General features: G+C 43.2%; 1 protein-coding gene across 5 annotated transcripts in view; it reads left to right on the top strand.

Moving 5' to 3' along the window:
• Window positions 1–298: 298 nt before the first annotated feature.
• Window positions 299–13,272, top strand: part of abl2 (c-abl oncogene 2, non-receptor tyrosine kinase) — a 108,078-nt gene continuing 95,104 nt past the window's right edge. For all 5 annotated transcript variants that reach the window (XM_048539917.1, XM_048539918.1, XM_048539921.1 and 2 more), the window contains exon 1: window positions 299–956. In XM_048539917.1, the coding sequence (XP_048395874.1) occupies window positions 785–956 (172 nt within the window). In that variant the 5' untranslated portion in view covers window positions 299–784. The remainder of the gene's footprint in view (window positions 957–13,272) is intronic.

Consider the following 13,272-nt stretch of genomic DNA (forward strand, 5'->3'; position numbering starts at 1 on the left):
CAGCTTAGGCTTCCCTCCTCTGACTCCAAACCCTTCCGACCGATCGTTTAGATTTAGCAGCAGGACGATATTATCTTCTCAGAACTGTGGTCAGTCCTCTCTTACTCAGAAACATCCATTCCTGTCGGTAAATCAATTTAAACACTGGCACCTGGTTCTTTCGATGTTCGGCAGCAGGGAACAGTCTCGGAAGATCAGTGCCAGAGAGTCTTGGAGGGCCAGTGACGGTGGAGTGTCTTGGAGGACCGGTGAGGGAGGAGAGTCTTGGAGGACCATCTCGGAGGACCAGTGGCGGAGGAGTGCCTTGGAGGACCAGCGACAGTGTGGACTTTTGGAAGACCATCTTGGAGGAGCCTGAATGGAACGCCTCGTTGTGGCTTGGGGCACAGGCGTTTGCAAACGGACAGCGGGGACGGGGGCGGATGCGGAGTCGGCGGAGAGAGCGGCTGCTGTGCCAGAGCTGAGGAAGAGTGATCGCCCGCCCCTTTCTCTTTTCCGCCGCGGTATCTGCAGGGACGGTGCTTTGCATTCGCTTTGAAGAGACAAGAACCCCCGACCCCTCTCCTTCCCCTCTCAGCCCGAGGGAAGGGGACCGGGCGGCGACCCCAACCTGTGACTATATATCAGGCGGAGAGGAAGCCGGGCCGTGCCGAGCCGGCCGGGTAGGGGCAGAGAGCGACACAATAAATCTGCCGAGAAGCGGGAGTGCATAGCGAGTGAGGATGTAAAGGAAAAGGCTCCGAAAGACCGGGATTCGGGACGGACGCTCTTGGAAAGACCGGGGATGGGGCAGCAGCAGGCCCGTGTTGGCGGAGCTGCTGGTTTTGGTGCGGTTGGGGAGGCAGTCCAGCCCGGCAGGGGTAGGCTTGGCACAACGAGGCCCGGACATGGGGCCAAGAGGCGAGACACAGCAGCCAGGAGTAACGAAGCCGCCTGTAACATTTTCAGTCACCATGGTAAGACACATAGGGACCAGGATAAAATCCTTTAACTATAGCACAAATATAGGCAAATCCATTCCCCATTGTTTTTATTCCATTACTTTCTCGCTTTGCTGTTCGTCAGTTGGTGAGAAACAATAAGATCTCTCATCAACATTACTGTAGGTCACTTCAGGTGATATCAGCGATTTCCAAATCAGCACAGTTCGTGTTCCGAGAATAATTATTTTATTTCCAAATCCAAATCTGCATATCGCACCTTTTGGGTGGTCATCAATTTCACTTGGGCTTGTATTGGGACGCATACGGGATTACAAATCAGTGTAATTTTCTGCTGCATGAAAATCAAGGTTTAATCAATAGATTAAAGTTGTGGTCTGAAATGCCTTGTAACATTTTCAGTGGTATAAAGTGGTATTCGCACACCACCATGTCGTCATCATGACCTGTTTCCACAACTAGCAATGCTGCATTCTGCCCTGAATCAGCTCATCCATGCCACTGTTACTTGAAGACCTGACGATTGTGGTGTACTTTGACCTAACGTTTCATTGTCGTGCCAGTGCTCGTGCTTACAGACTACTCGAATGTCTAGTTATAGAATGCCTCAAGTTTAAAATGATCGTCCATCACTTTTTATTCCCCGTGTGACTGGTTCCCATCAGCCCCATCGCTGACCAAAGTATCCCTGCTGCATTTCTGACCTGTTGAATGTCTTTGATTACTTTCCTGATCATTCCCTGAACTGCGTGGCTTTAAGTTCAAAACTTCATTGTCTTTGGGCTTCTGTTTGCATCATTACAATGTTCCTTATCATTGACCTCTTTCACCAAACTTATGACCATCAGCTTGAATATTTCCTATTTTGGCTTTCTACCAAATGTTAGGTTACGTACTCTGGAACATTGTGTGATGTGAAATGTGCAAAATCAATCCAAGTTGTTCTGTAGATTTTGTTAGCATCCTTGAATTATTGAGATAAGAGTACTTCACAAGTTTTTTTAAATTTTGCATGATGTAATTTTTAAAAAAATGTTGATTTCTGGGCGGCTGAGATTAGCTTTAAGGTGGAACAGTTAGCATCCACCTTATGCTGTAATTTCATTGCATTTGTGCTGCGTCATAGTGTGGCTTTGGAGTGATGAGCTGAAAATAGATGTGAAAGCTGAAAAGAGCAAGTGCTTCTTGTGTTTGTTCAAGAACCTGAATTCAGGTGTTCAGATATTGTGATTTTGGAGAAAGACCAAGTGGTCTGTCTTGAATTGCATGTTACTGGATTTTGCTAAGTCTGTCCAGTGGATGTTTGTGGTTTACAAGTCCACTTCCCTTGCAATAACCATTGTTTTCATGAAGCCTGTGAAATATCCAATTTTTTTTTCAATGATGTAATAAACTCTGGCTAAATGTATAGTTGAGGTTCAGTTTCATTTGAACTGAAATTAATAAGCATTTGAGTTTTAAAAGAGCAATATGGATCGAAGATTCCCAGAATCACAACAATCCAGAATTGCATTTTATATTTGTGCCTAGGTATTTTGCTGCTGAATTTCATTTAATTTATTCAGATATTTATTTCTTAAGTCTGATTTTATTCCCTATTTCTTCTTCTTCACCCTTTTAAATGGCTACCAACCTTACTTGCAAATCTCCATCATTTTTTTGAATATCAAACCACAAAGTCAATTGATAGTTGCCTTGTTTGCTGAGTTGAAGGTTATTGGTGCACTGCTTAGCCTGTAGAGTAGACATTTTTGGTCTTGTGCAACGTTATTTACCTTGCTTCGTAAGTGTAAAACAACTTTGTACTGACTCCTGGGCAGTGGAAATTGCCTATACAGGCCACCCTGGCTGGCACTGAAAGGACCAGTTGTACCTTGACTCAAAACCTGCTATTCGACCGAGTGCTTGTCGATACAAACTGGTTAGTGATGTCCCATGTTTCCCTTCCTTTGATTCAAATGTTTGCTGGTGGATCTTGCTCAGAAATGTTGCTGCATATGAGTGCTGAGGTAGAAACCTTGCTGTATCTGGGTTGAACATGTCAGCATCACAGAGGAGTTAGAGAGCTACTGTATGGATGGTTTCCGCCAACCTTTCATCATTTGGTGAATGTATGGTAGAGTTATGTTAACAAAGATGGGAAGCCAGAGGATTGGTCAATACAGTGTAGAGCTGGAGTAACACAGATCAATCAGCATTGGAGGAGCAGGAACACATTTTGGGTTTATACCCTTTATCAGGATTGAGGATAGGTGTTGTGTGGAGGATTATAGTAGTAATGTGTGTTGTTGCATTTGATTGAGCGTCAGCAATAGGGTAGTTGATGACCTTCGTAAAACATGCATTCTGTATTTGGTCGAGACTGTAATTGGAACCTCATCATTTACATAAATGTTCTGGCACTAGCAACCTCTGCAGATATAGTAGGTTTATTTTGTAGAATGTTTCTCGTTTTGACTGTTCAGCTGTTTTCATTAGGATTTTGTCTTCTGCAAGATCTACCCCGAGTCTTTCCAATATGTGGATTGAGATCATTTTATAATTTCTGGTCTTCCATAAAAATGTGTAGTTTGGATTCAGCATTGAGCCGCGATGTGCTCCAACATCAATCAGCATTGTAATGTCTTCATTAAAGGTTTGATTCATTCCTCTGGTTTCTGATGCTCACATGGTGCAACTGGTGTCAACTGCATAGATGAACTTGTACGATGTGGTTGTTGGCAAGTCTTGTAGTTAGGTTGAGTGGGATTGAGTTAGCAGTGAGCCTCATGGTTGACCTATGTTCTCCATACATTTTAAAACGCACTCTGACTTGTCTTTTGCAAAAAAAACTTGAATAAAAACTGTCAAAATCTTGGTTGGAAGTATTCTGGACAGTTTTAAGAGCAAATATTGATACCACACTACTGGTCCATAGTGGTACACCTGTCTTCAGGTTCTTCTAGAAACCATGTTCAGGGCAGCTGATCAATGTAAATGCATGAAAACAAATGACCAATAAAGGCAAACATTTGAATGGTTTATTATTGTGCCGTTTAAAAAAAATTAAACTTTGTTGGAAGAAAGAAACTGCTCTGGTTCACAGTGGCTGGACTGCTGCATTTGGATTCTTCAGATACACAACAGAAGGTTGTTTGTGCAAGTTCATATCTATCAGTTTGACATACGGCAGTACTGATCTTGTACTTTGATGGAGGAAGGTCTAGCAGATGGCTGTCGTTGTAGTACTTGTAGTTCAGATTGCTGAGAAAGTTACTATGATAAGGATCCACTGCCAACATAATTTTACACAGAGAGTTGTGAGAGCATGGAATGCGTTGCCAGCAGCAGTTGTGGAAGCAAGGTCATTGGGGTCATTTAAGAGACTGCTGGACATGCATATGGTCACAGAAATTTGAGGGTGCATACATGAGGATCAATGGTCGGCACAACATTGTGGGCTGAAGGGCCTGTTCTGTGCTGTACTGTTCTATGTTCTATGTTCTATAATTCCTTCTTATACAAGAAAGAGCAATGGGAATAAACAGGAGAATAATTGCTGGGAATAGACTTGTAAGTTAACACAAGTGATGGGAAGATGGCTTGTTCAAGCAAACATTTCAAACATTTTGATGACAAATAACAATTTATTTGATTTGAGTTTTAGCTTCCACTTGCCCTCAATGGACAGTAGATTGATGCAGGTAGTGATGAAGCGAGGCAAACTAAGGCTGATAAAACTAACCACGGTTTATTGGGAAGAGGCTCAGTTTGTTATGGACAATGTTTAACACTTGTACGTAATGATGTCAGAGAGTAGGCCTGGTGAATCCTAGCATCACTAACAGTGGCAGAAGTGGCAGGCCCTAAAGGTACGGATTTCAATTAGGATAGCTTGAGGGGATCCTTACAGTTCTGAGTGAGAGGAAAGAAAGGCATTTGTGTTTTCCAGATTGGCTGAATGGATTTGTGGTATGTGACGTGAATACCTTCTCACAGAAGGTGCTGTGATCTAATCGAGAGAGCTGACAGTTGTGAAGCCCATCGTTAAATTGATGCTGAAACATCTCTAGGTTCATATTCAGCACTCTGCAGATAACAAGGTCCGCGCTGGGTCACACTATTTTGCATACATGTTTGCAATGAAATGACTGGGCAATCTGTGTCATGTGGCAGATGATCCTGAGTGTGGAGTGGGGTTGGAGGTGGAGGCGTGTATGTTTAGAAGGGACCGTATGTACTTGATATTGGTTAGCAGAAGGGACTTGGATCACATGGTTTATACTGAAGAGTTTAAACTGCCTCCAGATGAGACTTAGCCAAGTGCTTCTTATTTAGATGATGTAATTGAGTTAGTTTATAGTGGCAAGCATAGACCTGATTTTTGGATGAATGTGGTTTTTGTATGCTCAAAACTGGGACACAATTTTCTAAGATTATTTTGGGTAACTGCATTAGCTCCTGTAGTTCATTTAGTGTTTCATTCATGTAAATTTTCAGTTTGCTACTTAGTAAATCAAGCTAGGTTATGTTTAGTTTTGTTAATGAGTGAGGATTTTTATTGGTGACTCTATGACAAATGTAAATCTTGAGACACGTGTTCAATTGCAACTCATAATCTGCATCTGCCCATTGATTTCACAGTGACTTAAAGCTGCGATATCATACAGTTGCTTAATAAATCAGTCCGAGTATGGAAGAACAGCAAATGTGCAACGCAATTGTGGCCTTGCTGTTAGAATTCTCTTATTCCACCTCCACCGGAGGCAAAGCTGCCTCTGACCCCACAGAAAAAGTTACGCAAGTCTGAACAGACCTAAATAGGATGTCATTTTGTTTCCTGGGCACAACGAATGGATGTTACAGCCAATCACACCTTTGAACAAAACCCTTATTTTTAATTCGCAGTGGAGGAAACTTAGACAATTAGAAGTTGCGATCCTTTCCCTCTTTTTGCCACCCCAAATAGTCATATGGAGCCAGTATTACCTCAATAGTCTTAAACTCAGTCTAAACCTGTTCTATATTGTGGGTTGTGAAGTAACTCGGCTGCCTAGGTAGCATTGCTGTTCACATCTCTGTGCAGTCTTTGTAAAAATGTTTTTCTTTTACTTCAGTGGGTGTGTGGAGCTGCATAACTGAGTTTTCCCTGCCGTGTTTTGTATTTTACATGGGTGGTGTGAAGATTTCCTCAGCTGTTGGCTATAACTGATGCATGTTTAACTACGAATGGTTTGGAATGGTTGGCAGCTTTGAAGCAGCCCACGTAGGTAGACGCACTAAAGTGCAGTATGCATTGAGACCTTGCATAGGTGCAGGAAAAGGGGAGGCATGCGTGATTCCAGTCTAGCCTCTGAAATGGCCTTAAGCCATTTTGTTGTGTGTAAGAATTTGGTTCAAGACTTTTTACAAGAACAACAAAGGATGGGCTGTAAATGCTGGCCTTGCCAACAACACCCGCATCCTATGAAAGAAATAAAAAATAAAAACACACCGTGTTGCCAGGTTTCTGGAGCACAGCCTGGGAAACAGAAGTGTTTAATTAGATCCCTGTAGTATTCATTCCTTGTTAGTAAGCTTTGAGATGTGACATAATTCCATCCCAATGGCGACACCAGAATTGAGAAGTCTCTGATTTAGGAACTGGTGATGTGGTTGGAATTGTGTTTAAACAAAATGAAGAATTTACGTTTATTTGGCACTTTTGTATTGAGTTAGTTCATAGTGTATTAGAACCTCTGTTCTAATTGCTTCAGTCAATGATTAATTTTTGAAGAGCTGTTGTTTATATTTGGTAAGTAAGCACAACATAAATGACCAGATTATAGGTTGTGCTCACAATGGCTGAGGAGTGAATTTTGGAGAAAATTGCAGCATTCATTTAGAATAATTAGTGTAGAATTGTTTATATTCATCTGAAGCTACAAACAGGTCACTGGCTTAACATTTTGCTGACAGGTTGGTACTTCCATAACATGGGTAATATGTACAAGTCCTGAACTGCAGCTTGAATGCATAACCTCCTGATTAAGACTCAAACAGGAAGGACATGAGCCAAGCTGTTGCAGGTTAAAACAAGTCTCTAAGAAGAGCTGTCGAAGGAGTCGTGTGACACACAGTGGCAGTGTCCCTGCAGCTGAGTCAAAAGGCATGTTCAAGTTCCACCTGCTCTAGAGGTGTTTAATAACATCACTGAACAGGTTGATTTAGAAAATATTTAAAAAGTTAAGAGCTGTTTATTAGAGCATGTGATTTGCTATGGTGTGTCATGATTGAAGAAATCACTTGAATCTTATGCTTGGCAAAGGTAGCATAAATTCTCAACTTTGAAAAAGAGAGAAAATATGAGCATAAGGAGCAGGAGTAGGCCATTCGGCCCTTTGGGCTTTCTCCGTCACTCAATAAAATCATGGCTGATCTTTTCGTGGACTCAGATCTACTTACCCACGTTTTCACTGTATCCCTTAATCCCTTTATTGTTCAAAAAAAATCTACCTTAGCTTTAAAAACGTTTACTGAAGTAGCATCAACTACTTCACTGGGCAAGGAATTCCATAGATTAACAACCTTCTGAGTGAACATATGCAATCGGGGCACAAGTAAACATCTCAGCTTCTGGAGCCTGCTCTGATGTGCACTAAGATCATGGCTGATCTATTTGTTCTGAATTCCACATTTCCAAACAACTTTTGATTCCCCTGCCTCACAACCACCTGTCCGCCTCTGCCTGAAAATTGTTGAATGATGCTATACTTCCACTATATTCTAATGCCAAGGGTTCCAAAATCTCTCAACCCCCTGCAAGAGAAACATCTCATCTGTTGTGAAAAGGGCAACTCCTAAATGTTACCACGGTGTCACCTGGTTCTGGATTGACCTACAAGGGGAAAATATCCTTTCCATATCCAACTTAAGAAGATAATTTGAGATTGTATCTACTTCAATCAGTTCATCCCTTATTCCTCTAAACTCCAATGGAGCCTGTTCAACCGATCTTCCTAAGAATCATTTCAGATATCAGTTTGGTTAACCTCCTCCAAACTGCCTCAGTTTCGGTTTTATCTTACTTAAGTAATGAAAACAAAACTGCATTCAGGCATACAGTTTTCAGGGTATGGCCTCATTTAATTCCTGTATAACTGAAGCATAACTTTAGTTTTATGTTCTATTTCTTTCGTAATAAAGGACATATTCTGTGCTGAGTCAGCATATGAACTTTTTGTGATTCATGTGCCAGAATTTTAAAGTACCTCTGCACTTCTAAATTCTGCAGTCATTCTCCTGTCAGGGTGAATTACTTCACCTCTTCCAAGGTTATACTTCATCTATCCCATTCAACCTATTGTAAAGCTTGTTTATTTTTTTCTGAATTTTTGAAATTGGACCAAAAGTAAAGAACTGTTTTCAAAAGCCAATAATTGTTGCACAATGTGCTACTTTTAAAAGCAACTAACCTGACATTCATTGCAAATACTGTTTACACAGCTCCTTCCTCAATAAGTAATGGAAGCCTCGTTTGTAGATGAACTGGAGGTCCGTGTGTTATTGGCTGACATTGCTGATTTTTCTGTGTGCTAATGTCTAGTTATCATTGGTAAATGCCTTCAGTTTGCCAATAACTAAAGGGGAAAGCGTGTTATGTATGTGGTTGGGGGTGCTGCCCCTTTAACAGAAGTAATAAGGTGATTTGGAGGGATAGAGCTTGAGTCCAGCCTAGACCCATCTCTGGAGGGGTAAGCATTATTAATGAAATAACTGCATAGAGGCCAGTATCCCGCTACCAAGTCACCATTTATTTACTTGTGCACAGTATACTGGCTGTGGCCAGCCAGCTTTGAGTCAGTGCCCTGAGCTGAGGAGATTCGAAATCCCCTATTGAAATTGGTCAGCTACGGCTACCTGATTGACTGGTGTCCTTGATTGAGGTTGTTAACCTGGACCAATAAGATCTACCTGGTTCCAATCACTACATCCCTCCCCTACCTTGGACTCTGAGGTTTCCTTAACATGAGACGGAGGGGGAGAATGTATGGTCTCCCTCAGGCTTTCTGCTGCTTTAAGGAGTCAGGTATGTTTTGCCCCTGCTCCACTTGTGAGGTAGCGGCTTTCAGGTGATCAACATGTTTGTTCAGGACTGCCTCAGCTGCCTGAACTTTGTAAGTCATGGGACCTGACCTTGCATTAAACTTTGCTTCGTACCCATACAGGGCCATTTTCATGGCTCCGGCACCAAACTTTGTACCCTGAATTAAATCGTCACTCTGACTTAGAGGAGGCATGTAATCGGCTTCGGCGTTCCTGATGCAATTTCACCCTCCTCCTACACCCCCGCCCCAGATCTGGGAATATCAAGTGTAACCTGGTGTGGAGATTTCTCCCCATCAGCATCTCTGCTGGACCTATCCTCGTTGTTGCATAAATCGAACAAGAACTGGGAGAATTTGGTGTTGTGATGCTGTGGCCTGCTTCTTTAAACCTGTTTCCAATGCTTGAACTGCTCTTTCCGCCACACAGAATATATGGAGCGATCCTTATGTACCAAATGCTATTTGACTTTAGGAAATAGTCAAATTCCCTGCTGGTAAATGACATCTCACTATCTGTGATCAATGCTGCTAAGACTCCATGTATTGCGAACGATGCTCAAAGCTTCTCAGTTGTCATCCCTGAGTTTGCCGAATGGACTTTATGCATGTACAACCAATTTGAGTGGGTGTCCACAATGACCAGGAACATTGAGCATGAAAGGACCAGCATAGTCAGCATGTAATCAAGTCCTGGGTTTACGCAGCCATTCCCACGAATGTGGGCCTGCCACTGGTGGCAATTTTTATTCTTGTTGGCACTCTGCATTGGTGGGGCAATGTCAGCATCCAAATCAGGCCACCAGATATGGCTTTGTGCCAACATCTATGTCTTGGATGCCCCAGATGATCCTGGTGGAGTTCAGTCAGTATCTAGGAGCTACCATTACCCAGGACAATGAGTCTTGCTCCCTGCAGTAATAAGCCATCCTCTATGGTGACCTGGTCTGGTTGGGTCCAGAAAGGTTTCAATCCTGATTGTGATGGCCTTTGTGTTTCCCCCCCATTAACACCAGCTCTTTTAGTTTTGCCATGACAAGATCTTTTTTGTGTGTACAGTCAGATATTATCAGCGGTGACCAGAAGGGTGTCCAGGAATTCAAAACCAGAACAGGCTCTTCCAGGGGAGGCACCACCAGTGGTGTATGTGCCAGTAGGAGGCAGTTCAAGGCCGTCTGCATTAACCATTTGGCATTGTGGATGGTGTTCCAACTTCTGCTTGTACGTACTGAGAATAAAGGCCCCCCCCCCCCAAATTCTCGTGGAAGCTATGAGTGGCACTGTGTTGTCTTCCTTCAGTAGCCCTAGAATGGGTTTATGGTCTGTTAGTATGACAAATTCCTGTCCATAAAGCTAATGGTGGAACTTAATCACACCAAAGATGACTGCCAAACATTCCTGCTCTATTTGGGCATTTTTGTGTTTGGCGTCAGCTCAAGTCCAGGAAGCATACACTACTGGGCTTTCCTCTCCATTGGGCCACCAGTGAGCCAACACTACCCTGATATTGTACAGGATGGCATCAAATGTCAGCAACGCCCCTTGCTTCAGATTGTGAAGGACTAACACCTGAGATGACAGCTGCTTTCTGACTTGGCTGAAGGCTACTACTTGGCTACGTGATCATTTCCAAGGCTGACAGTTTTTCAGTAGCAGGTGTAAGGGTGCCAAGATTGGGGCCAGGTTAAATATGGGTTTCCATTCTAATTGACTAATCCGAGGAAAGACCTCAGCCCCGGTACAGACGTGGGAGCCGGGGCTCCCTTGATCACCCTCACTTGATCTTCCAATGGGTGTAACGTGGTTGTGTTGACTCTGAAACCCAAGTAGATCACTTGGCACACGTGGAAAACACATTTTTCTCTAAAGGTGTACCCCTGCCCGGGAGAAACATTTAAGCAGTATTGTCCAAGTTCTCCAAGTGCTCGTTATTGGTCTTCCTGATTGTTAGCACTTCTTCCCAATAAATAGCAACCTGGGGTAGCCCTTGTAAAATGTTCTCCATGGTCCACTGGAAAAGGGCGCAGGCTGATGGTAAGCCAAGTGGCAGTCTTGTATAAATAGCGGGGTTTTAATTGTGGTGTACTGCTGGGACTACTCATCTAATTGCAGCTAAGTGTGGCTCATGTCTAGCTTTATAAAGGACGTGCCTCCTGCCAACTTTGTATACATGTCCTGCAGACGAGAAATTGGGTATTTATCCCGCTGTGAGAAGTGGTTTACCACTTGCTTTAAACTTCCCACAAAGGCGAATTGAGCTGTCACATTCCACAATCGGTACAACTGATGCTGCCTATTCTGCAAACTGCGCTGGTTTGATTATTCCTTTGCTCCCCAGCCTCCTGATTTCCACTTCTACTTTTGCTCGCAAGGCAAACGGCAGCAGGCAGCCTTACAAATTCACAAAATTGCTTTCTAGTCAACATGTAAAGTGGCTTTGCCTCCACTGATAATCCCACACCATTGCCAAACCACCCCTGGGTATTTCGCTGGGACCTTATTGAGGCAGCTGTTTTCTAATTGAAAAATGTTGGGCCAATATAGGTAAGTTTTATTTTTAACAAATTCCACCCCAATAGGCTTGGGTCTGATCTTCTTACTACCATCAGTATTAACTGCACTGCATGCTTCTCACAGGAGATCAGAACTGAAGTTGCACCTTTTAATCTGCAACAGTTCCCCAGTGTATGTACCTAGTCACAGGCTAAGGTCTTGCTCAAACTTAAGGGTTAGAGTCCCAAGTGAATCTTGTTAAAGACAGGTTGTGCACCCACAGACACAGCTGCGCTGATATTGAACTCCATGGGAACTGGATGACCAGTTAACCAAACATTAATTTTAAATGATCCTGAATTTTATGTCACTAAGCAATTTCCTTGTTACAACATGTGGGGGTCTATCCGGATGTGCACTGTCCTGAGTGCTAGCCTGCAAGTTTTCCTACTTGAGTCAAGCCTTGTACAAGTCCGCTGTCTGGAGTCTGCGTACCTGCAGCAACTACAGTGGCTTACCAGCCCAGATCCTGAAGAATTTTTTAGCCACTTGGCAGAGGCTCTGCTTTGTTATGGGGTTCTGGCTGGCTTAGGGTCCCTCTGCTCTGGATATATCCTGCATGAGGCTCGGAGATTGCCTACACTCAAGGAGTGTTCCCCAAGCTCGGTCAGACAGGTGACGGCGTCCATCTCCATTGGGATGCCCTCTAGTTCACATGCTGCACCTACCGGACTTTCTCATGACGAAGCCAATGTAGTACCTATTTGAAGTCGATTTGGGCTTCAGCTTGTCAGCACTTCTGCATGGTTATATTATTAATTCTACATACTAGATGGTGCCTTGACATCCCGTTCAGGGTTAACCCAAAATCGCGTGCCTCTGCCAGTTGTCTTAACTTGTCAAAAATCCCAATACAATTCCCCTGGTTTTCTAACAGCCGAATAAAATTAATAATGCCTTAGAGGCAGAGGAGGGTTGCAGCCACAATATTTTTTAAATCCACTCAGTCAACTCTTGGGAGGATTTAGTATCCAGTGCCTTTGGGAAAGTTAAGCCTCTTATAACTGAAAATGCTGCGGGTCTGCAAGCAGTCAGAAGTCATTGCTTTTCATCTACAGCAATGTAATAAAATATCACATTCTTTTCAAATACTGGCCCTAGTTTTCAACGACAGGATCAAACAAGTCATGCCCCCTAAATAAGGGAACAATGCCAGAAATACTCCCAACTCCTAAATGACTGTTGCGAGCAAATCATCTTCAGGCACAGAGACAATAGGAACTGCAGATGCTGGAGAATCCAAGATAACAAGGTGTGGAGCTGGATGAACACAGCAGGTCAAGCAGCATCTTCAGAGCAGGAAAGCTGATGTTAAGATGCTGCTTGGCCTGCTGTTTTCATCCAGCTCCACAACTTGTTATCTCGTTCTTCAGGCACATATTTTAGCAGTGATGGGAGAAAACAATAACTGCACAGAAGCTAGTATCTCACTGAGTCACCATTTATTAGCTTGTGCTGAGTACACTGGTTGTAGCCAACCAGAGCAGAAGAGATTCTAAATTCCCTGTGTGTATTGGTCAGCCAAGGCTTCCTGATTGGTGAGGTTAACAACCCCAATTAGGACCTTGTTAACAGGATCCACCTGGTTCCAATCTCCACTATTAATAAAGTACTCCTGTTCAGATTTACCAATTATCCACCTGGTATATAATTCCTGGTTCCAAAGGAAGTGATGAAAGTGGGATCCAACCCAAATATCTTGTGCAAATGCCTTT

Source organism: Stegostoma tigrinum, chromosome 8 (genome assembly GCF_030684315.1).
Source record: "Stegostoma tigrinum isolate sSteTig4 chromosome 8, sSteTig4.hap1, whole genome shotgun sequence".
NCBI lineage: Eukaryota > Metazoa > Chordata > Chondrichthyes > Orectolobiformes > Stegostomatidae > Stegostoma > Stegostoma tigrinum.